General features: G+C 50.7%; 2 protein-coding genes across 2 annotated transcripts; one reads left to right on the plus strand and one right to left on the minus strand.

The window, feature by feature from the left end:
• Window position 1: 1 nt before the first annotated feature.
• CLSTN3 (calsyntenin 3) lies at window positions 2-15,869 on the plus strand. The gene is made up of 18 exons (XM_063353917.1): window positions 2-322; window positions 3,035-3,157; window positions 4,128-4,323; window positions 4,798-5,006; window positions 5,305-5,454; window positions 6,135-6,320; window positions 6,787-7,056; window positions 7,617-7,729; window positions 7,811-7,973; window positions 9,120-9,176; window positions 9,967-10,124; window positions 10,307-10,455; window positions 10,928-11,154; window positions 12,262-12,432; window positions 13,033-13,178; window positions 13,310-13,445; window positions 14,954-15,171; window positions 15,256-15,869. The coding sequence occupies exons 1-18, from the start codon at window positions 205-207 to the stop codon at window positions 15,424-15,426; spliced, it is 2,961 nt and encodes a 986-aa protein (XP_063209987.1). The 5' UTR covers window positions 2-204; the 3' UTR covers window positions 15,427-15,869.
• On the minus strand, window positions 15,843-24,031 carry LOC134524180 (solute carrier family 25 member 36-like). The gene is made up of 7 exons (XM_063353940.1): window positions 23,869-24,031; window positions 19,690-19,866; window positions 19,146-19,223; window positions 18,739-18,839; window positions 18,059-18,125; window positions 17,576-17,859; window positions 15,843-17,476 (listed from the first exon to the last, which is right to left on the minus strand). The coding sequence occupies exons 1-7, from the start codon at window positions 23,988-23,990 to the stop codon at window positions 17,277-17,279; spliced, it is 1,029 nt and encodes a 342-aa protein (XP_063210010.1). The 5' UTR covers window positions 23,991-24,031; the 3' UTR covers window positions 15,843-17,276.
• Window positions 24,032-24,655: the final 624 nt, after the last annotated feature.

The raw sequence follows: 24,655 nt of genomic DNA on the forward strand, positions 1-24,655 counted from the left end.
CGCCCGTGACGTCATGCTGCAGTGTCGGGGCGGGGCCGGGCGTGGAGCGGAGCGGGGAGCGCGGAGGTACCGCGCCGTCCCTGCGCGCCGCCGACGCCGCCGCGGGAGCGAGGGCGTGGGCCGGGCCGGGCCGGGCAGGGCCGGGCTGGGCTGGGCAGGGCACGGCACGGCCGCCCCCGCCGCTGTCCGGTAGCCCCGTGCGGGATGGGACCCGCCGCCGCCGCCGTGATGGGCGACCCTCGGCCCCGCACCGCCGCCGCCGCCGTCCTCCTCCCTCTCCTCTGCCTCTGCGCCGCGCTGCCCGGCGGCGCCTCCAACAAAGGTGAGCGGCGGAGCGCGGCGGGCACGGTCCCCCGGCGGCGGCGGGGCCGGGGGTGCGGCGGGACGCCCCGCTGGCAGCCTGCGGCCGCCCCCCGCGGCGGGGCTTGATGGGGCGCGTTGGCGGCGGCTCATCCATCCGCTCCCGCCGTGTCCGTGCGGATCCGCGCCGCCCGGCCCCGTCGCCCGGCACGTTTGTGTCGGGGGATCTCCGCCGTCCGCCGGCGGCTCCGGCTTGGTTTGCCCCTTCGGGCGCCTTCATCGCATGCCCTCCTCTCTACTTTCTCCATCTGTCTCCTGCCGCCGCGTTTTTCTCCATTCTTTCCTCTCCTTTTGGCGTTCCCCTCGCGTTTTCCCCTTTTCCACCCACTTGTCTTGCTTTTGTTTCAGTTATTGCTGCGTGGATGTAGCTTTCCTCCCCTTCCTTAGCATGCCGAGGGAGAATGTGTTGCTGCTTCTCCACAGACCCCTGGTGGTCTCCAAAACACATCCCCTATCTCCGTGTTCCAATTCTAGTTCCTCCATCTACAATCTGTCAATAGGAATTATTGTACATTTATGTTTTAACCTTGCAGGTCGCGTATATACAACAGTATTTTATATGCTAAATATGTAAAAAAAAAAAAAATCCCTAAAGCTACAGCTGTAACGATCTGCATGCAGATGTTCTTTGAACACGTAAGAGCGATGGAGAAAGATGTAGGTTTCTAGATCTGTGGCTGTAGACACAGGCGTGAGAAATTCACCCCAGGGGAGTCAGTGCGTCAATAATCTGACAGGGTGGGAGTATCTGAAAACATGCAAGGGGCTCGGGGGTCATCAGGGAATGTGACACCTTGGGGTGCTTTCTGTGCTTTGAGGAGGTCGGGCTACAGGGTGGGTGCAGTGCTGACATTGGCAGGGGCATTTATTTGTGCTGCTCCGGTGCCAAGGGGCCCAGTGGCGAGGCAGGGCCCCTTACGCTCTGGCTTTTCTCTCTCCTGTGTGAATTTACGCTCTGAAACGTCTCCCCACCTTTGGCAAATTATTTTAGATTTGTGGGAGATTTCTTGGAGCCTGTATCCTAAAAATATTCCCCAAATGTTTTTCTGAACAGGAACTCATTTCCCAAGAAATCAGATTGGTGATTCCCAAGTTGCAGGTGGATGCAGCAAAGGATTTATCTCTCTACCACCAGCTTGTTACCCCAGCAACAGGGCATATCTGCCGTTTGTAGCTATGGATTCCCACCTCGGTGGTGTGGCACATGGACTAGAGCCGCCACAGGGTAGAACCTGGTGGGGGCAATGGAGGGGTGGGGTGAAACGTGGGCACTTGCACACAAGAGAGGATTCCACCTGCATGCCGAGCAGGATGGATGTTTCTCTGGATTTCCTACGCAATGCTTTATAATCTTAATCAATACGGTGAGGGAGGAATGCCAACCCACGCTCTTCGCTGCTACGCCAGGCTGGGTCTGCCCGCTCTGCCCTGCTGGCGCGTCCCCGTTCTGACCAGTCCCCTTGTCTGCTGGCCCACCGCCCGGCTCCGGCGGCATCCCCTAGCCCCGATTTGCACAAGTGCTGGGTTGTAAAGGGGTACCGTCCCTTTTGAGTCCACGCGTCACGCCATGCCGGTGATGGTTTTGGAGGATATTGTGCTGCAGAGGATGAATTCACGTCTTGGAAGTAGTGCCCTTGAGGGGGAGGGCTCTGGATGCTGCTCCCCACCAGCTCTGAGCCACGCTGTGCTCAAAGTATCGCTGGGTTGTAATAAATCTTGGTCTCCAGGGGGTGGGAGAGTGGGGGATTATCTGGGAATGGGGGTTGTAACTAGGCCATGTAATATAATCTCTGAGGCCCATTTGGCAGGGAGTGGGCATGGGGGAGGGGGTTTTAATTTGTAATGATTTTTCTTCTCTCTCTCCTCCTCTCCCCTCCCCTTCCCTCCCCCACCGCCACCCCCCCTCACCCCTTTATTTCTCCCTTTTCCCTGCCCCGGAGCCTGTGCGATAAAGATTAATTTGCTATTTCTGGGCCTGTGACATTTTTCAGAGCCTCCTGCTGGCTGCTGCCTCCATGCCAAGCCTGGCTGGGCTCCAGCCAACGGGATTAGCAAGGAGGGGCCAAGGGAATATGGTGCTCGCCATGGAGTGGGGAAGGAAGGAGCGAGGGACTCTCAGAGTAGGTTGTTGTATGTGCAGGATGGCTGGCCGAACGTGTACCTGGGTACGTGTGTGTAGATCCTGGGCCTTAGTCCAGAGGATGAGAGGCCTAAGTGATAATGGCTGCACGCAAGACTTGTCCCCTGGGGACACCCCAGGGGAAGACGTATCCTGGATCCTTTAATTACGGCTTCAGCGAGCTAGAGGATTTACCATTTGGAATCTGTCTCCAGAATCAGGCTACTTCTACCTCTTAATTTCATTTTTTGTAAGCACTCCGGCTATCCTGGGCACCCAGATGCCTCTCCACATATTTCTAATAAAATAGGAATGAGGAGGCCAGAAGGAACACGTTGTTTCTGATGAGGTCTCCCAAGAGCTACCTAGAGCAGCACTGAAGAAAGAGAACTTCTTCCTCCCAGCCTATTTTAGACTTCTCTATTTCCAGAGAAGAAGGTGGGGAGGGGTGGTTGTTACCTGCCACTGGATGATACTCTGCGCTTTTCCTCCTGGCTCTGTCAGTGGCGGCTAATACATTCCTGTCCTCCATCCCTTACCCCAAATCCTCCTCAGCAAACAAGCACAAACCCTGGATTGAAGCTGAGTATCAGGGCATCGTCATGGAGAACGACAACACGGTCCTGCTCAACCCGCCGCTATTTGCACTGGACAAAGATGCTCCACTGCGCTATGCAGGTAGGTGGGCGACAGCTCTGGGAAGGGTGGGAGGCAGGGAGAGACTTGTGAAGGGGCAGAGACAGGGTGACGTTCCTCCCCGTGCTGGATTCCAGCTCTCTCCAGGAAACGATCACCTCCGGACCTTGTTCTGGAGGAGGTCCCCAGTGAAGTCTGGAGGCAATTTGGGCACGGCTTGATTTAGGATGCCGTGAGCGGTTGCCTTAGGGAGAGAAACCGAGGGTGGAGCCAGCTACTTTTTGACGCAGTTCTGCTATTTCCAAAGATCACATGCACGGCTCTGTGTCTGTGAGCGCTGGAGAGGGCTGGTAGGGCACACTTCGTTGGCAGCGCTGCAGCCCCTCGCAGTAAGCACAAATCCCTGAAACTACAGAGGAGGCTTTAGGAGGGTTGTATTCCTGGTGCTTGCTTAGGCTGCGCCTGGAGCTTCCTCGTGCATCCTCCCTCAGCTTCAGGAGAGGAGGAGTCGCCCCTTGTGAGCTGAACTTTAGGATTTAGGTGACCCTATCTGCGGTTCCCTGTGGTACTGTGCACATCCTGCATATGTGGGTGGATGAGACATCATGGATCTTCATGCTCTGCCTGTCTATCTGCGGTATATGCCCTGTTTTGCCTCCCTGAGGGATGCAGAGGAGAAAGCAGGTGCTCCCTCAGTCCGGTGGCTGTGCAGCACTAGTAAATCCAGCTCGAGCCTTGTAACCTCTAATCTTTCTTGACGTTGGTCAAGACTCCTTCTTGCCGTGGTAGTAGTCTCCAGTAGAGGGCAATCTGCACCGTTGATGGCTGTAAGAGAAGGCTGGAGGAACTCCTAGGGAACCAAAAATTGCTTGAAATGAGAGGTGATAATGAGGGAGAAAGGAGAGTGTAAGTTAGAAAGGAAGAAGATATGGGAGAGGGAGGCAAAGGGGCGTAATGTGCTCTCCTCAGTCCTTCTCTTTCTCCCCTTCCTCTCTGCCTTTGTGGGTACCAGGTGAAATCTGTGGCTTCAGGATCCATGGGGCAGGGGTGCCTTTTGAAGCTGTGATCCTGGACAAAGCCACAGGTGAGGGGCTGATCCGGGCCAAGGAGACAGTGGATTGTGAAGCACATAAGGAGCACACATTCACCATCCAGGCTTATGACTGTGGAGAGGGACCTGATGGAGCAAATACCAAGAAATCACACAAGTAAGTCCATGCAGTCATTGCTGCATGTTGCAATATGCGATCTGTCACAGAAACACAAATGAAAATTGCTGTGGGAATGCTTCCTTTAGCCAGGAGTGTTTTTCTCAAGCCTTGATACTATAACTCAACATGTTAATAAAATCCAAAGAGAAATGTTCACTGACTGAGTCACATGAGTGAATACAGTAGAAATGAGGGCTGCTTGACAGTTGTGTCTAAGAGTGGTGGTTTATGTTCCTGCACATAGGCAGGAGGTCCAGATTACATTATCATTCCTTTTGCTCTTTCCCCGGGGTGGGAAATACATTGTCCACGCCCCTGTGTGCCAGCATTGCAGGTCTCTTTCCTTGTCCTTGTTTTTTGACGGCTGGAAATCAGACCGGTGCACTTTAGGGGGGTGACTTACACGGAAATGTAGGTGGTGTGTGGCTCCGAATCAGCCGATCCATTCTTATTGATGTCTCTCCGCATCAGGGCCACGGTGCACGTTCGAGTAAACGACGTGAATGAGTTTGCTCCCGTCTTTGTGGAAAAGTTGTATCGTGTGGCAGTGACTGAGGGAAAGCTGTACGACCGCATCTTGCGTGTGGAGGCCATTGATGGAGACTGCTCGCCACAGTACAGCCAGATCTGTTACTACGAGATCCTGACCCCCAATATTCCCTTTCTCATTGACAATGATGGTAAGAATCTGCACCTAACCGTGAGCACGTCACTTCCCCTTTCCTGCTTTTCTCCCTCTCTGCCCAGTCCCATTTGCTACATGAACTTTCTAGCACTGCTGATCTATCTCTCCTGCTGCTGAGACGCAGCAGCCATTTTGTGGGATGCTGTAGCTTGTTACAGAGTTGTACTGGAAGGGGGACTCAGCCCCTTTTTGGATGTTTTTGTAGTTGATCAGAAACGAGAGTGATTTCTAGAAGGGACATCTTTGAGGAGACCGTCCTTCCTCTCCCTTGATCCCGTTGTTTTGCTAACCAGGGAACATCGAGAACACGGAGAAGCTGCAGTACAGTGGAGATCGTCTCTACAAATTCACGGTGACAGCCTATGACTGTGGAAAGAAGCGGGCTTCTGATGATGCTGAAGTGGAAATCCAGGTGAAACCCACCTGCAAGCCCAGCTGGCAGGGTATGAAACCTCCAAACACAGTTACGTCTTCTCTTTGCTTTTGCGGAGCTACTACTCATTGCAAATGTTTGTATTCACACATATAAATTTGTGTATACACTGAACCATGGTTCAGTTCCGGCACCAACCCATCAGTCCCATCTAAGGGGGTGCAGCAGACACCAAAGTCTGTTGCAAAGCCACAGAAAGGCAATTCTAATTTCTATTCAATTCAATTCTAAATTCTAACTTTGAAGAATCATTCCTTGGATTACTGTGAGCTATTCTGTATTTGATTCGGCTCATAGACTGTATTCAATGTAGATTGTTTTCAGGGCTGCTCATCTTGAGGGTATTTGGCTTTCCTAGAGGTGGTGTATGTCTATGGGTTCACCTTAGTCAATAGAATTAGGGGATCAACACAGCTAAATATCTGCTTTGCCCAATGAGAGAGGTTGACAATCCAAGGAGTGATGCTACACTGGTACTAGCTGTACAAGATGAGAATTTGGACCCTGTGCTTCTAGGAAATCTTCCCTTGCACTGATGCCAGCTGCATAAAGCTGTCTTTTCCACATGGAAAGGGCCAAAAAATCTCTGTTTCTGGGCTAGTCTATAGATGCCGCTTGCGTGTGTGCCAAATGGTCTGGCCTTGGGTCCTTGGCAGGACCTAACCCATGTCTTGCACTCTTCTTCATTAGGCTGGAACAAGAGGATTGAGTACACCCCGGGAGCAGGCAGCCTCGCGCTCTTCCCCAGCATTCACCTGGAGACCTGTGATGAGCCCCTGTGGAACATCCAGGCCACGGTGGAGCTGCAGACAAACCATGTGGCCAAGGGCTGTGACCGGGATAACTACTCCGAGAAGTCACTACGCAAACTCTGTGGTGAATCGCTTCTTTCCTGGGCTGGGGGCAGCTGTGGCACAGCACCCTGCCCCTTCCCCTGGAGGGCTTCGCAGTGGTAGCTCTGTGCCTCACACAGCGGAGGCGCTGGGGGACATGTTCCTCACATCTGCTGTGGTCAACGGGGCTGGGAGGACACCTAACTCACATGCTGCGTTGAGGGGCAGCGGGCACCATATTTACACAGGGCTCCCCGTGCTTTCCTTGCTGGGAAGTCAGAGGTTTCTGTGCATTGCCCCAGTACGCAGAGTCCGTGGGACTTCCCTCAGCACAGATGGAAAAGTCACCATCTTTCCCCAGATAGGAGAAGGCCTATAGGCAACTCCTCCTCTCCCTCTGCTCTTGGACTTTACAACGAGCCCTCTAGCATCCTCTTCATCTGTTCCCTGGTTCTCAGGCTCCTTATTCTCCCATGCTGACATTCCTGAACTCCTTCCCTTCTCGGTAGGTGCTGCCTCAGGAGAGATTGACCTGCTGCCGGTGCCTGGCCCCACGGCGAACTGGACCGCGCGGCTCTCGGTACACTACAGCCAGGACAGCAGCCTCATCTACTGGTTCAATGGCAGCCAGGCTGCCCAGGTGCCTGTGATGAATGGGCCAAACGCCCATGAGGGGCTGAGCGACCACTTCACCCTGTCTGTATGGATGAAGCATGCCGTGGTGCCTGGCAAAGGCAGGCGGGAAGAGGAGACGGTGATCTGCAGTACGGTGCAGAGCGGTGAGACGCTTTTCCTGGGGTGGCGACACTTGTACTCACTGCCTCTAAGTTGTTAGAAGGGAGCATAGAATCATGGAATGGTTTGGGCTGGAAGGGACCTTAAAGATCATCCAGTTCCAACCCCCCCTGCCATGGGCAGGGACACCTCCCACTAGACCAGGCTGCTCAAAGCCCCATCCAGCCTGGCCTGGAACACTTCCAGGGATGGGGCAGCCACAGCTTCTCTGGGCAACCTGTTCCAGTGCCTCACCACCCTCACAGTAAAGAATTTCTTCCTAATATCCAATCTAAATCTTCCCTCTTTCAGTTTAAAACCGTTACCCCTCGTGATTGTCCCTGCAGGGGGAAATCCCTAGTGTTCCAGAGTGGGACCTGGGCAGGGGTCCATCCTTAGGAACACAGCTTCTTCAGGTGTTGCTTTTTCTGGGAGCAGCAGTCAAGCCCACGGGGAGCCCGCGGTGCTGAGTGCCATTCGTGCAGGCTAGTGCGTGCCTCTGGGCTGTGGCTAGTGAGACTGCTGTGAGGTGTGAGATGTAACTCCCTGCGCTTGCCCCTGGCAGAGGATGGCTACTCGCATTACTCCCTGGCTGTGCACGGCTGCCGGATTGCTTTCCTCTACTGGCCGTTGCTGGAAAGTGCAAGGCCTGTGAAATTCCTCTGGAAGCTTGAGCAGGTGAGGAAGCAGTTTTGCCTCTTCCCCATGTCCCTTCTCCTTCTGCCCTCTGCTGATCCCTTCCTCTGCTGTCTGCCGTAGGTCTGTGATGATGAATGGCACCATTATGCCCTCAACCTGGAGTTCCCCACTGTCACGCTCTACGTGGATGGCGTCTCTTATGACCCTGCCCTCATCCATGACAATGGCCTCATTCATCCCCCACGGCAGGAGCCCTCGCTCATGATTGGAGCCTGCTGGACCGGTGAGTGCCCACTCCCTGAACCAGGCTCTTCCCGTATGGGGAACAAGGGAGTGGAGGGAGAGACAGACGAGGTGAAAGAAACACCACCCAATACTAAATGATGCAAACCACATTGCAGTCATAGTGCTTTCTCGGCACCAAAGCCAGTGTGGCTTCTTCCTTCCTTACGGACGGAGCCAGCAGGCCACACTAATAATAGCTCAGGGACAAGTGTCAATGGCAGCTTCATGGACAATAGCAGTACAACGTGCGATGGATAACCAGCTTTCAGGCAGAGGGGAGTTGAAACTCCGTACCTCGTTCAGGCGTGGGCCTTCCTATCAAAGCTTTTCACCAGAAAACAGGCAGTACTATTTGTGCTGCTGGTTGTATTGATGGGGATTTCTGTGTCTGGAGCCTCTATGTGAAGAAGTCACAAATCATTCTGTAGAGGAATTGGGTTGGAGGACAAAGATCGGGTTAGGAACATAGTTAAGCCACTACCAGATTAAAACCCGTTCTGTGGAGATGTAAGGCTGTATATCCCAAGCCTTTCAGTTCTTCTGCAAGACTGAAGCAGGACAGAACTAAAGGAACTTGCCCGCTGCTTGCCTTCACTCCCGCAGAAATTTCTAGCAAGATAAAAAGATTTTATCTTTATTTTTTTTTAATCTTTTATCAAAGATTTCCTTACTGTAGTACTGCTTCTCCCAGGTCAGGGATCTTCCCATAGCTCTGTGCTCTCAATGGGCCTTTTGCAACCAACAAATATTAATCAGCTTGTGATACCCTCCTGGAACCGTCTGAGTTTCAAAGGGATGTTGAGAACATGGCTTGTTGCGAAAATGGCTAGGACCGTGTTCCATAAATGGGAATCAATTAGTTCCCCAAACAGATATCATTGGGAAAGGAGGAAAAAAACCCACCCTGTACTTTCTTCCTTCTATCAGTTACTCATCCTACAGTCTCACCATCCCTTTGTGAGAGGGACTCTGCGCTCTTTCATCTGTGATGTGCTGTCTCTAGGGCTGAAGGGTGCACTGCTTGGCACGGGACTCCAGAGCTGTTCTTTTGGACTGGTCAATGCACTTGTATAGACACTTGCCTGACCCTGTAATTACCCTCTTCCAATGCCTTATTGCTTGTCTGAATGTTCTTCTTTTGCAGAGGAGAAAAACAAAGAGAAAATCAAAGGAAACGAGAGCTACACTGATACTCTGCAGGGTAGGGGAAAGAAAGAAGACGGTTCTCTTCCTCTCTTCACCGTGCATGACTACCACTTCTTGCATGGTGCCTTCCTCATACAGCTCCCCCAATCCTGTCCTGCCACCTCCCACCATCTTGGGAGGAAACCCCTTATTTGGCGGATTGGTCCTTGATACCTTGATATCTGTGGAGCATGAAAAGGCTGATAGGAGGACTACAGCCTGCTTTGAGAGATGCGGTATGCTTTTCATGTGGAGAAACGAGTCCTCATGCCTGATCATTAAAGTTGGTCTCTGAAGAACACAATAGCCATTAGAGACATCAGGAGATGTCACCTCATCCCTAACTATCTATGGAACGTATAGTTTCTTTTAAAAGCCCTCACAGGAAGCAGAGTGAGAAGGGGACAAGAAATTGTTTCCATCTGGCATTCAGCAGTCTGGCAGAAACTTCCCTACCCTACCCACCGTTCACTGCCCTAGTCTTTCTGTTGGTCTGTTTTTCTTGCTTCCCCGCATCTGGAATTCAAAAAATTGTCATCTCCTTACTTCAGCATCCCCCCGTCTTCTTGTTGTCTTTGCTTTTCCATGTCCTGTGCACCCCTCTGTCTCTCTCTAGCCCTCCTTAACATCTATACGTCCCTCACACTGTTGCTTTTGTTGTCCTGGCTTTTCCATGCCCCATGCACCCCTCTGTCTCTCTCTTACCTCCCTTAACATCTGTATGTCCCTCACACTGTTGCCTTTGTTGGTTTTGCTCTCTTCCTCGCCATGTCTCTCACACCCTCCACCTCCCATGTTTCCCTCAGGAGATCCTCTGTCGATACACCACTACTTCCATGGTTACTTGGCTGGCTTCACTGTGCGCCCTGGTAGCTTGGAGAGCCGGGAGGTTATTGAATGCCTGTATGCCTGCCGTGAGGGGCTTGATTACAGTGACTTCGACAGTCTGGGCAAAGGGATGAAGGTATGCCCATCTGCCCAGCTTGCATGGGTCTCCTCCACTCTCCTCCCCAACCTCGCTTCCCAGGACTTTGCCTGCTCCCCCACCTCAGACAATGACCCGCCTTTCTCCTTTGTGTCTCTCTCAGCCTGGATTCTTGGCATTTGCCAAGGAACCCTGAGTATTTTCTTCTCTTCCACCTGTAGGTTCATGTGAACCCTTCTCAGTCCCTGCTCACCTTGGAGGGTGACGATGTGGAAACCTTCAACCACGCAATCCAGCACGTGGCTTACATGAATTCACTGCGCTTTGCTACCCCTGGAGTCCGGCCACTCAGACTCACCACTACTGTCAAGTGAGTGGACAAAGCAGTACCTGCGGCTGACTTCAGCAAGAGGGTTACCTCTCTTCTGAATAAAATTACACTCCCTCACCTTGTATTTTAATTCTAATTGATGGTCTCGAAACGGGTAAAAGTCTTCGTGAAAATCAATATTAAAGTATCCAATATCCAATTGGATACTGTAATACTGGGTCCTGGGATCTATGCAGGCAGCAGAACTTCTACCTTCACTCATGGTGTTCCAGGCATGTGGGCTTGTTTTAATTTTCTCTGTGGTGTGTGGATGTGACCAAGTCACCTGCAACCCAGTGATGTTATCCGTACCACACCTCTCTGTCTTGCACAGCAGGCTACAGGGCAGCTTTAGGAAGACTACCAGAAGAAGGATATTCCCTTCGCTGGCAGTAATGGGCAGGAGGTGTTCTTGTACAATGTTGCTGGTGGAAGCTTGGGCCAACTGATGCTTTCTACGTCTCTCCTTCAGGTGTTTCAGTGAAGAGTCCTGTGTCTCCATTCCTGATGTGGAAGGTTACGTTGTGGTGCTACAGCCTGATGCCCCCCAGATCCTGTTGAGTGGCAATGCCCACTTTGCTCATCCTGCGTCAGACTTTGAGGGTCCCGATGGGGTCCCCCTGTTCCCCAACCTCCAGATCACCTGCTCTATTTCTCACCAGGTGGAGGCCAAGAAGGATGAGAACTGGCATGGTACCGGTGAGTGGAGCACAGGGCGAGGTGTAAGAGACAAACTGGAAAGACCTACAAGAGTCGCTGTCCTGCAGAGGAAGTACAGCCCCTCATTACAACCAAAATAGGAGAGAGTTTACAAATTTAGAAGCAAGGCACATTGTCTGTCAATATGTAGGCTAATCGGTTCTTATCCCTTTCTGCTCCTCCCTGTACTTTTTCTATCCACACAGTTCCTTTGCCTCACTCTCTCCTCCTCCTTTCCCAGGCTGCTCATTCCTAATCCCTTTTACATTTTACCTACATTTTTTTACTTACATTTCCCTTTATTAGATGGATGTCCTGCCTGTTACCCTCTCCGCTCCTGCCCTTACTCAGCCTACTCCTGCTTCCTTCTCTCCTGCTTTTCTTATTTCTCGCCCCCTTCCATCTCTTCCTGCATCACTTCTTAATACCCGTGAATTCCCCAGTTGGCTTCCTCACACCCTATAATATCTTGTCCCTCAATTTCTCTCCATCATCCTCAGGTTGTTTCTCTGCACTCTGTGCTCTACACGTCCTTTCGCTTCTTTCGTATCTCTTCTGGTAATGGGATTTTTTGCTCATAGATTTTTGTTTAGCAGCTTTGCCTTTTCTCATACGGCGATGAGTTTCTTGACTTAGAGCAGGTTGGTCTCAGCCCCACTGACAGCAGTTAGTCACTGAACGTGGTTGCCATTTTAAAGAAGATAAGATCTCAACCACGCTAACCAGCAGTCCTGAGACGGGAAAAGTTTTCAAAAGCACTCAGGGTCTGGGAACGTGTGATAAGAGTTGTTCCTAATTTGCACATTGTCGTTATCAATAGAGTCCTTACAGCCAAGATGTGTTATCACGAACCAGTCTGATAATAATATGTTGTTCCAAAATAAAGTGAGTTTATTATGTGCATAAATAATGTCATTAGAAGCAGGGGGGACTCCTCCAGCAAGTAATTAGACTGACAGTGATTTTACTCAAGGTCAGCGCTAACCAGAGAAAGAGAAGTCATGTATGATGTGAGCACTTTTAAGTGGGTACCACCCTGAGTAACTCCTGCCTTCACTGATGGCTGTCTGGCTTTCTGGCCCTGTCTTCTTTCCGTTTACATCTCAGTGACAGACACACGAATGTCAGATGAGATTGTGCACAACCTGGATGGCTGCGAGATCTCATTGGTAGGAGATGACTTGGACCCAGAGAGGGAGTATCTGCTCCTGGACGGGGCACTGCTGCAGCAGCGGGGCCTGGAGCTTGTCAACACCTCTGCCTACCTGACCATCACAGGTACGTCTTCTCCTTGGCCACAGCTGTCTAATTACGCCTCTCACTGCCTGTCAGGCATCGCTGGGAGAAGCGCTTAACCCCATGTTAGAGATGTGTTGGTGTACATTGTGAGGCTCTGAGATGTAACCATTTGTTGACTCCTGGGTTTTGGAAGTCCCGGGCCATTTCCTTAGGCAGATGGCTCCTCCTCCAGCACACAGTAGTAGGGCATAGTGTCTGAGCTCTCACCCAGGCTTGTATTGCTCCTCTTGACTTAACTCCTTGGCGTTTGGTGTTCTCAGGTGTCAGCAGCATTTTGCGTGACATGACTGGGGGGACAGCACATCCCACAGGCTGTGGACTGGTACAACACTGTTGTACTCTCCAGAACTTAACAAGGCTGATGCTCTTCATCGTTCCTTCCCTTCCACTTGTTTTACCAATGCAACCAGGGATTCCATCAGGTCTTTTGGAGCCAACTCCATCTCTGCTCCCTTCCTAAAATTAATGAACCCAGCTTTGCCTTGGATTCCTCTATAGCTCCTAGTTACTACAGGGTTATGATGCCAGATGACTTTGCAGCAGGAGCTTCCTCACCCCACCCCAATTCTCTCATTTCAGGCGTGGAGAGTATTGCGGTTTACGAGGAAATACTACGCCAGGTCTCATACCACATCAACCATGGCGCTGCTCTTTATGAAAGGAAGTTTCATCTGTCCTGCACTGAGATGAATGGACGCTACTCCAGCAATGAGTTTACTGTTGAGGTACAAGATTGATTCATGCACGTATAGGTGCTTGTGCATGCGTGGAGAGGACATGGTGGATGGGAATGCACACAAGGTAGAATGTGCCGTGAACACAGGGCCGAGTCTCTCTCACTCCGGTCTTTCTGCAGGTGAATGTCCTCCACAACATGAACCGAGCTGCTCATCCTAACCATATTCTGAGTTCTCAGCAGTTCATGCATCGAGGCCATCATTTACCTCCAGAGCTATCTGGGCACAGTTTGGCAAGCACTCATAACAACCCAAGTACGTAACACTATCTTTTGGGTTTATTCCTTTAGGTCAGGATGCTGATTTTCCGATATCCTGGTAGAACCTATGGCAGAGGATTCCTTTCAGGCTCCCTATACCCCTGTTACTGGGATCTCGCTATACTGTCCTGTCCCACTTGTCATTAGCAAATGGACTGCAGCCTGTATCAAACTGTAGTTTAGAGCTTGGTGCAACAATCCTCCTCTTGGTGTGTTGTTTTCTTGATGTGGAAACAGTCTGAAAGCTATACCTGAGAAGGTCTAAAAAGAACAACTGTAAGCTGGTATGATTTCATTTGTTCACCTTGCAAAGGTGCCATGCAGGCTTGGATAATGTAAAGTCAGAAAGAAACTTCAACAGCAGGAGAGAAACAAGAGAATCAAGACTGCCACTGCTCTAAACGAAGAGATGGGACTAGGTGGTGGTCAGCAAGGCAGAAAAATGTAGGAGATGGCACCACACAGCCAAGAGGACGATTCTTGCCCCCAAAACAGAGGAGAGAGAAGCCTGAAAGCTAGACTAGAGTTTGGATTTGTTGGTTTGTGCTGGCAGCCCCGTGCCACAAGCATGGCCGCAGTCCAGTTGGCTCCTCCTAGGCTGTGAAAGCTCTAAGACTGTTAGAGAGGACCCTGTGTTGGTTTTGGCCCCCTGTTGTAGGGAACATGGAAAGCATCTTTGGTGCTAGCTTTTGCCACAGCTTCCTGCAGCAGCTGATCCCAAGCTGGTCCAGTCCTGCAGCTGCGGGGACAGCCTATATATGTGCTAGGAGAGCACCAAAAACCAGCCTTCGCCACTCCCGTCCCCAGCTCTGCCCCATCGCAGCAGAAAAGGAAGAGTTGTTCCTGCTGTACAGAACCGCACAGAACAAATCCATGGAGGGCCTGGATAGATTTTGCAGGGAAGTGGGTTATCTGGGAAGTCAAGGCTCAGCCTACAGGCCTACAACAAAGGCCTGGGAGTTGGGCTAAGGGTCTTAGGTGAACTTCAAGTTTTCTCCTGTGGACAAGCCAGGCTTTGGCCATGGTACTAATCAGAAGGCCATCATAGCCCTCCCCTTTGCCACATGTGCAAAAGCACACTTCTTTTGGCTTCCTTCTTTGCTGCTTGCACAGAAATCACACCCTCTGAAAATCATCCTTGTGCCCTTAGAGGCTCTCCCCAGCACACGTTTCTCCCTCCCAAGAGGGGGAGACAAATGGGTGCTATGCAACATATTCTAGTGACTTCTGTAGATAAAGATGCGCAGACTCTACAAGCTGGGCTGACATCAGAGGACGCTTGGACCTAGGCATCCTGAAAGACCATGCAGGCCTCAAGCGAAGATACAGCAGCTGGAGGCAGGGACTGCCTGTGCCCAGGGGAGCAAGAAGAGTCAGGACATGTTCCTGCCTAGACCAAAAACCCAAGCTGTGCCCAGGAACCCCAGTTCCTGCAGGTCAGGTTGGAAATGCATGTTTCTGTGACAGACTCCAACCATGCCCTCTCATTTTCTTTCTCCAAAGTGGTCCCCAGTGCTGCCACAGTCATCATTGTGGTGTGCGTGGGCTTCCTGGCGCTCATGGTGATCCTTGGCATCCTGCGCATCCACTCCCTGCACCGGCGGGGAGCAGGGCAAGAGGTCCCTGGGGCTGCTGAAGGGGGACACACAAGCACCGGAGGCAAAGAGAGCGACATGTTCTGGGATGACTCAGCCCTCACCATCATAGTCAACCCCATGGAGGTGAGGAGCAGCCACAGGGGCTGGGGCTGGGTGGGCAGCTGGGTTGCCGGATCCTTCTCCTTACCCCATGTCTCACATCCCCAGTCCTACCAGAGCTGCCAGGAGAGGGCAGCAGAGAGCGGCGAGGGCAGAGCTAGTGAGGGCATGGAGGACGAAGACGACAGCACCGACTCGGAGACACCCGACTCCCCGGACAGCAATGACATAGATGACCGACACATCATCGGCAAAAGCGACGGGCCTCACTGCTACTAGGAGCTTTAAAACACCAGTCCAATGGATTCCCCCCCAAAAAACATATGGCTGGAAGGAGGAGGTGTCTTACTTTTAACTTCTTCCTTCCCCCACCGTGTACACACGCGCTCCTCCCTCATCTGTCATTTCTGCCTCCCATGTTCCTTCATATTCTGCCATCCTCATTGTGGACATTCCCCACATTACTGACTCCCCCATCTGGCTCTCTAGAAACGTGCGTTAGGGCACTTGCACACGACAGTGCCACAGTTCAAACTATGATGAGGAGGGAGAGGCTCGGACGGAGCAGAAATTTGAAAGGAGAAGCCAGCCATAGGGCTCAGAGTGGGGTCTCTCACAACCCCTCCCCAGATATTATATATATATATTGTATATTTTTTCAATGTTGTCGTTTGAGGTTTATTCTCGTTCCATGCAAAAAAAAAAAAAAAAAAAAAAAACAACCACAACACAAAAACCACTGCAGCTTGTGTCGCTTTGTAAAATTGTCGATACTCCTAAACTAAATGAATGAAGGTAAGAAGGATGAGGAAACAAACTGGATTTTAAAATAAATGGATTTCAAATAAAATATTCAGGGCTTCTGCAGTTTTTCACTATAAGCAGGGAAATAAACAGTCAGTGTAGCCTCTAATGTGAAACTGGAGATTGTCCAGAGCATGTATTTACTGAAATTACTGCCTTATGTCGGGGAAGGGTTACATTTTTTAGCATATGTGTTGGAACACGAAAAAACACATCATCCCTGATGCTACCCCCCTGCCTTTCTGAAAGTCAAAATACTCTTTGAAATCACAATGTAGCCTTCCCTTGAACACAGGGCTAGGAACCCACAAAGGAACGGAAGGCATCGCAGCCTGTCACAGGCAAGTGTAACACATGCAGCAAACTGAACTCTTGATTACAGAAAAAAAATAAGGCTCTTCCCATACACTTAGTGTATTATCAATAGAAACAGGCCAAATCCTCTGCTTGGTACATCTTTTCATCTGATCCACTTTCTTTACCAGCAAAAAAGAGCATATTTTTCCACCAGGGGTTCCAGCCTGAGAGAACGAGGTGTCCTCTTTCTGTTGGGAATGGAGGGAATGGACACAACAGATATTGGCAAAGCATGGCTATAAGCCCAACAGCATGAGTTGTTAGGGTAGTGCTTCATAGCAGGTTGTGCTGCTTCCCTTGACCTACTTTGATTATTCAGACCCTGCAAGACAAAAATTGCAGCTGCCTGACGTGTCTCAGGGCACTGGCTGCAACATATTAAGGACCCAAAGGAAGATTCTGCAATAGGACATTTGCTGGTAGCCAAGGTTGAGAAATCCTCCTTAGAGGCAGGAAGGCAGCACAGTAGGTGAGAGTGGAAGAGCACCTTGGAGGGCACGAAAGCTCTCAGCGCAAGACCTCTGCCTGCTGCAGTTCTCTCAGATGTCCCAGCTCTAGCCTGTCTTTGTGTCCAACTGTGTCCATGCATGGTTGTTATTGGGTCCAAAAGAAGTGAACATGCGGGGGCTGTCTAAGATACTTTTATGCTTTCTCCTTTGCCTCCTTTCCAGTAAGTTCCATGCCCTTGTTTCATGCAGGGAGCTTACAGCAGGCAATATCAAACCAGTGCCCTGACATCTTGCAGCACCAGAATAATTCAAGTCTCCAGAAAGAAGAAAGGCTACATTGTGCACATTGGAGCCAAAAGTTTTGCACAAAATAGTCTTATATCCTGAGAATCCTACACCTGACCCAATTCTCATACGTGATGAAAAGCACCACCTCTCAGAGCACAGAAAAAGACCAAGTCTCAGGACCGTGAGGTCTCTGTGCCTCTACAGCAGCCTCAGCCAGGTGCTACAGCGTGCTTACAAGGTAGAAGAGGCCAAATGTACGATAAGTTCATAGGTAGCCATCATGATAGCTGTGTTTGGGATCTGGCGGATCAAGTGAGCCAGGAGCCCTCGGTATAAAGCCAAGGGTCCCTCTTCATGGACCACAAGCTGCAAAGTCTGTACAAAGGAACGGTATCGTGACCCTTCTTCTCGCAACCGTGTCCGAATGACCTCTGGAAAGACAAAAAGGGAAGTGATATCAGCAGACTGATCCTACAGGCATGGCATCTCCCATTGAGGGGAACGGAAGCAAGGAGAGTGGATCCACTCACCATGTGGATATGCAATGCAGGAAGCACATGTTTTGGAGACAGCAGCAGCTCCCATTAGTCCAAAGAAATCATGGCCGTTTGGTGAAAGCGTGAGTGGTGGGGAAAGGGAAGGATGGCTGTTTCTCAGATGCTGTTTCAGTGATTCATAGATGACAAAGTGTATGATGGTCTCTGACACTCCAGCATAGGAGGCAGTGATACCACGGTAAAATCCACGAAGGCCTTCAGTGCGGTAGACATGCATGGCACACTGGAGAGCATTGCTGGCCATCTCTCCCTTCGCCCTGTAAAGGGGAAGAAGGGTTAGAATGGCATACTGCTCCACTGACCTAAAACGCTGCTGTGAACGCAACTGTGTTGACTCTTCCCTAGCACGCCTGAAGACCCATGTTCTGATGGCGAGTCACAGACCGCTACCCAACCCCGCCCCCAAACCAGTCCTGGTTTGACATGGACTGGTTCTGTATTGCTAGTCTGCCTTACCTGGCTTCCAGCTGCATTCTGGTTTTCACTAACCAGATAGGGTTGGTGAGTGTGGCAGAGGCAACGCCTGGAGAAGAGAAGAGGAAGACAGCCATGAGCACTAGGATCACACTGACAGTTTGTGAGGAGGTGCTTATCTATCAGCTCTCTGAATTCTGCTTGGCAAGCTGCAGACATTTGCAATTTGAGAATGACCTTGAGCTCCCATGGGAGAAGAGACATTTAGGGCAGACTATTTGATTCTCCTCCTCCCTCATTCCAGCCTTTGTCTGGTGGTAATTAGCTCCTCTGCCTCCAACATAACCCTACTACAGGTCCTGGTGTTACAAAGAGGCAGGAAACAACAGGATAAACTTGCAAGAGTGGCAGATTTTGTTAGAGAACTGGGACATATCAAGAGAAATGATTCTGTGAGTGGTCTAAATTACTCACTGCCTCTTTTCCTGATAGCAGTGGAAGGGATAAAGACTAGATCCAAGGCTTGAAGAGATGAGCCTAAGAAGAATGAAGTGCGAGAAAATGTTTTGGTTACCCAAGGAATTCGCTGCACCAGGTGTGGAGGAAGAAAACTTCAGAAGAGAGCAGGACTGATGGGAGCAGCAATGGGGTAGGAATAAAACCCATTTACGCTTACAGACAGAAGGACCCCTTGGCTCTGACTGGAGACAGAGGAGGCTCACCTGCACAGGCTGCTGATAGCATGTGTACTTTCTTGGACTCCGGTACGAGGACAGCATTGAGCCTCTCCTTAACACCAGAATAGGCAGCAAAATATATAGCCCTGGTTGGAAGGAAATACAGAAGAGGTTACAGCTTACCTATGAGGAGCAGATACAGCACTGCTGTGGTGTCTCACTCCAGCTTTTCTTACTCCCAGCACAGGTTTGTCTAATGTAACATCAGATACTATTTATACTAGGCCCACAGCAATCATCTCATCTTACAACTATGACCATAAGGTCCAGAAAACATCTGTGTGAAGGGGTCCTGTGGAACAATGAGCACAAGGCCCAGATGCTTTCAGTATGTGAAGCAATAGCTGTCACAGTGTGTACAGCATGAGCTACCCTCAGGGAGCAGTACTCACCGGGAAGGAGCAACCCCAACAAGGTTTGGGCCCAGACCTCGGAACAGGGATCGCATGCCTTCCTTCTCAAGGATGTCCCTACAAAAGGAAACAAAGAGACAAATCAGCAGAATAACTAAGATGGGGGCTCTCCTGTTCCTCCTCCTTCTTCGTTCTTCAGTACTTCTGTAGCATTCTCTCCTCACATCCTGTGTTATCCTTTTTCTGCCCTACTCTCATTTTCTCTCCAACCACTTCTCCTCTCTCCTTCAGTCATTTCTTCCTATTCTTGCTGACACCACCACTCTGGGTCTGATCAAACCACTAGCTGAGAAATTCCTTACAGTCCCAAAAGCTGCCTTGCAGACTCAGAATTCAAAGCACAGATCAACCTGAGAAGTACATGTACCTGTGCTCTGATGAAATTTCCTACCATACTTGGTTTCCAGAGCCTCAGCTCAAATGCTATCTTCATCTCTCTCTCTCCGCCCTCCCCTGGCCTCCACCCGATGGCCAAACCTTCACCTCCCTGGTTCTAACGTGCACGCTGCCCTATCCTACCCACCTCAGCAACCTGAGCACCCCAGGAGATGGTGGGCTGGGGTTCATCAGCCTCACACTCATCCCCGGCAGCTGTATCTCTGAGAGGCACAGAGGCCGCAGTGTCAGTTGGGATGACTGTAGACGTGTCTTCACCACTTCCAGGGGACATGTCAGGATGGCTCCAGCTGTGCCACCGCATCTAGGGGATAACAAGGGCATAACAGCACATGTAAGAACGACCCCTGTGTAGGAACAGGGCAATAATTCTGACCCTGTTCATCCACAACCTCTCCCCTCTAGGAGAGGGGGTTAGGTCTCCCAGCCCACGTCACACACGACCTCCTGCTCTGACATTGATTAACGTAATAACGGCTTAGCTTGGGACATCTCCTGGCAGCCTCACTCCGAAACCTCACTCAGTATTTGAGACAAACAGTTCCAAGTCCATAGGGACTCAGCAGTCCCTCAGCCCAAAGCTGCTGATCTTTGCATTCAGAATTTCCCAGAGCAAACATTTCTGCTGCCCAACCTCACTGCAATGCCTTCTGCTGAGATCACCCGGCACCGTGCCTCACACCTCCCCACAGCGGCATTGGCTCAGAGAGGGGCAGCAGCACAAAACCTCCCCCACCCCTCAGCCTGCCTGTGTCTTCAACCCATAGCCCATTCTGCCTCACATCTGCAAGGCCCTGCAAGCAAGATCCGTATCTTCTGCCAACAGACAGGCCCACCCCCAGCCTGACTTGGTTAATGAAAGAGGACCGTGACCTCCAGCAGACAGAAGCTATCTTTGGAACTCATGAACCATCACACCTCACGCTGAAAGGACACGTATCCCCTTTTTCCTTTTCTGCCACCCAAGCGCGAGTCAGAACCAGTATGTTTGGTTCTCAGCTTCTGCCCCTTCAGATCCTTTGACCAACAACTCTGTTCTTCTAGAGGATGCTCAGTACCCGAAAGACTGTTTAGAGATCAATTTGCAAAGCCATGCAAGAGGCTTTGATGAACAGTTGTTCCTATCTGCTACAGCCAAACTTGCTTTGTTTCACAAGAGATGGAGGCTTAAAAAAAGGTCACTCCGGTCCAAAGAAAGAAAAGACAACCAAAGAACTACAAGGTATCAGTGACAGATAGATATCAGGGCAAATGAAGGCAAAATTGAACACAATCTAGTTGGAACAAACATTTTAAAATCAGCAGGCATAAAAAAACCTCATGGCCATGGGTATTAAAAATAGCTGATTGAGGAGACTTCATACCTACAGATTTAAATGCTTAAGAAATGTCAGGGAACTGGGGAAATATACTAGCCTAGAAGAGTTCAAATGTCTACCAGGACTTAAAAAAAAAAAAAAAAGGTGTATGTGTAATAATTTATGCTGCTAAGGTTATATGGTTATATGACTTGACATTCATGCCAGAAGAGAATTATGGAATCAGATCACTATAGACTTAATTAAAAGAGACTTTGTACTAATCAATGTTGGGGCAGGGGGTGGGGAAGCTATATATATGTTTTGTTGTTTTTTTTTTTTAAATGGAAGTTACCAAACAAAAGCTGGATTCACAAAAGCAACTACAAAGATGTTACATACTTCAGTTTTGCAAAAAAGTGAGCTTGACATCTCACAAAACCACACTTAGAGCCTTAGCACTCTTCTACAGCTTAGTTGCTGAATGGATTAAAATCAGACCACAAAATCTCACAAAGAAGAAAAAAAAAATAATACCAGCCCCACTCTTTCCCTGCCCTGAAACCAGTTGTCAGTAAAGAATGAAACAGCAAGAGACTAGGAAAATCGCTTCTAGACTAGACCTAACAATTTTCAATTTTTCCACCAACAGACAGGAGGTAACATTTCGCTCTTGGTAAAATCCAAGGGTAACAAAGATTGTCAGCAGTACTGAGCAAAGCTGCAACAACTGGTAAATAACGAAAAAACACATGGAACTGAGCAGAAACCAAGGGTCCTTACACTGGGCTTAAACAGACCGGTTTAACAAAACCAAAACCCTGAAGTCCTAACTCTAAAAGCAGGAACAAAAGCAATTCCTGCAAAATATGATGAAGAGCAGCAGTTTACAACTAGTACAACACGTACTCTCAGAGCAAAGCAGTGGCAAAAAAAGCTAATTTGAAGAAGGCAGGTAATTCTACCTTAGAAAACAGTACTTGCCTCTAGATCTTGCTTTCACATTTTAAAAGGAAAACCGGAAAGTTTGAGGTGACAGAAAAAGAGGATTAGTTGACTGAAATACAAAAAACACTATTAACATTCTTTTCAATTATATGAAAAGGGTACGAGAACATGCACGGAGGTGACAAGATTTACTGGTTAATTCACTTTTTAGCCCCTACTTGGGCTAGACAAAAATTGAAATGGCTTGAAGATCTTAATTTAAGAATAGCGATGCTAGGTCAGACAAATCTGCAGTTAAACCAGGATTCTGCCTAGGACACAGGTGAATAAATATCACCTATGGAAGAATAGGAGAAATATCCATGTCCAGAACATTCTGCCAACTTCCTGCTATTTTCAGCGCAGGAATTTCCTCAGCCAGAAATGTTGCATTGCATTTAACAGCCTTCAACACATTCTTCTTCATTAATCTTTTAAAAATGCTTTCTGGACACATAAAAAGCTTCTACCCTCTAATATCCTGTGGCCAGGAGACCCACAGTTTCACTGCACACTGTGTTAAGCGCTATGTTTCATTTGATGGTCCCCAGTTCTCGTCACACTAGAAGATAAAGTGAACAACTGTTCTTTCATCAATGAGATGTGTTTCATTTGGTAAAACAATAATATCAACTATATACTGCAGCAATAACCTGAACTACTTATTCATCTCTTGGGTTTTAATTAATTGTAATTCAAGGATTAATGCTTAATGGGTGAGGACAGGATACAGACTGACAAAGCTCCCACTAGCGACACTCCTGTCACCAGCCAAACTCTCATAGCTTTTCAGGAAACAAAGTGGAAAATGAGGATGAGGAAAAGCTTAAGAAAGCCAAGAAATATGAAAAAAAATATATTAAGAAAAGCTAAGATGCAGTGACTATATAGTTCAAAGGATAAGCTAATAAAAGAGAATAACATATACAAAATAGCACTGGGAACAGAGAGGGCAAGTACATATAAGTAAAGATCAACATAACACAATAACTGCATTAGTGGCAGAAAAATGGAAATTTACTAAAGAAGAGCAATTAAATGACGTGTTTTATTGCACATGCTATACCGTGGACCACACTGTCACAGGGACTCTGACAGGCTGGTGGAATTTGGAAAGGGATTAGGTGGATGTCAAAGCAAGGGAGTTCTGCAGTTACTCAGCGAAGCCCGGCAGTATCTTCTACTTTAGGACATTATAAACTTAAAGCTCATTGATTTGAGGCTTAAATGATAGATGTTCCTTAAGGAGAGGAAGAAACGCTGCATGAGAAGGAGCTGCTCAAGGGCACGCAGCGAATTCCCAGGCACTGCTGGGACCCCACACTCCCAGCGCCTGACTCACCAGGATCACCAGCCGCACTATTTAAAGCCAGAGAAGGCCACGCAGGAATCCCAGCCAGGCGATGACCGAGGCCTGGCCGCCCTCCCGAAGACATGGATGCTCCACCATTTGCCCCGCTGAAAGGGGCCTGGCGGCCCCTCACATTCCCCCTCTCCTTCCCTCGACCCCCATCCCCGGCAGGCTCCAGGCCGGATGAAACCCCAGGCGAAGCCCCCCCCGCCGGGGACTCCCAGGGAGGCCTCCCCCTTCTCCCCATCCCGCGGGGCCATACATTCACCCCGCCTGCGCTGTACCAACTCCCCCACATTAGGGCCCGTCCCAGCAACGAAAGCCCGGGTGAGGGGCGAGGCAGGGCCTCCCCTCCCCCGCCTCTCGGCCAGCAGGTGCCGGACCCGCGGCCCCACAGTCCCCGGCGTCAAGCGCGGCCGCAGGCCCGCCCGCGGGAAGCGGCGCTGCGGGCCGCCGCCGCCACCACCACCACCCCAGGCCTCGCTCCTGGGGGGCGAGCGGGCCGCGGCCAGGACGAGCCGGGGCGGCGGCCGGAGGGAGACCCCGGCCCGGGAGCTGGCGAGAGCCCGGAGGTCCCCGGGAAGAGGGCGCCGCAGGGCCCGGGCCGACGCGGAGGAAGGGAAGGGGACGGGCCGTGGGCCCCGGCCGCCCCCGCACGGGAGCCACTCACCCTCCGGCGAGCAGGTGGAGCAGGGTGCTGTGCTCCGGCATGGCCCGGTGTTCCGCGCTTCCGCCCGCGCCGCCGCCGCCACCCCGCGGGCCTCCGCCGGGCCCGCCCGCCGCCCCGCGCATTGGCTCCCGGCCGGACGGAGGAGGCGCCCGAGCGGCCGCGGGGCCGCGCCCGTCGGCGGCGGAGGCGGCGGGAGGGGCGGGCCCGGGCACCGCAAGGCGGGAGGGATCCGTGGGGAAGGGGCCCTGCCGCTCACGGGGCCCTGCCCGCGGCGTCCCGGGGCCCGGCGGCCTCGCCTGTGGCGCCCCGGGGAGGGTGCCCCCCCCGTGCATTCCCTGGGCTGAACCCAGGCAAAAGACGGCAAAATAATTTCTTTGAGGTCAGACCACGGGGAAGTGATGGGTCCAAGGGCAGAGCCTGGTCGTTCCTGACTCTCACCTTCGCTCAGTGGGACCACAGGTGCTTCCACTCATCATAGAACCATAGAATGTGTTGGGTTGGAAGGGACCTTTAAAGGTCATCTAGTCCAACCCCCCTGCAGTAAGCAGGGACACCTTCAACTAGATCAGGTTGCTCAGAGCCTCATCAAGCCTGGCCTTGAATGTCTCCAGGGATGGGGCCTCCACCACCTCTCTGGGCAACAGGTTCCAGTGTCTCACCACCCTCACTGTAAAGAACTTCTTCCTAATGTCTAATATGATGATGTTTGGGTTCATATGAAAACAGACCAATGTGTTTCAGACAAAAAAACCCAAACAACGCACTCTCAGAACAAATTAGACTTGTG

Source organism: Chroicocephalus ridibundus, chromosome 1 (assembly GCF_963924245.1).
Source record: "Chroicocephalus ridibundus chromosome 1, bChrRid1.1, whole genome shotgun sequence".
Taxonomy (NCBI): domain Eukaryota; kingdom Metazoa; phylum Chordata; class Aves; order Charadriiformes; family Laridae; genus Chroicocephalus; species Chroicocephalus ridibundus.

Excerpts from the sequence above, each read along its gene's own strand:
- LOC134524180 (XM_063353940.1), bottom strand. The coding sequence starts at position 23,990 with ATGCGCGGGGCGGCGGGCGGGCCCGGCGGAGGCCCGCGGGGTGGCGGC. Across the intron at positions 17,860-18,058 it reads AGAATGCAGCTGGAAGCCAG|GGCGAAGGGAGAGATGGCCA; the intron begins GTAAGGCAGACT and ends TCCCCTTTACAG. Across the intron at positions 17,477-17,575 it reads CTGCATTGCATATCCACATG|AGGTCATTCGGACACGGTTG; the intron begins GTGAGTGGATCC and ends TTGTCTTTCCAG.
- CLSTN3 (XM_063353917.1), top strand. The coding sequence starts at position 205 with ATGGGACCCGCCGCCGCCGCCGTGATGGGCGACCCTCGGCCCCGCACC. Across the intron at positions 7,730-7,810 it reads TCCTCTGGAAGCTTGAGCAG|GTCTGTGATGATGAATGGCA; the intron begins GTGAGGAAGCAG and ends TGTCTGCCGTAG. Across the intron at positions 12,433-13,032 it reads TGCCTACCTGACCATCACAG|GCGTGGAGAGTATTGCGGTT; the intron begins GTACGTCTTCTC and ends CTCTCATTTCAG.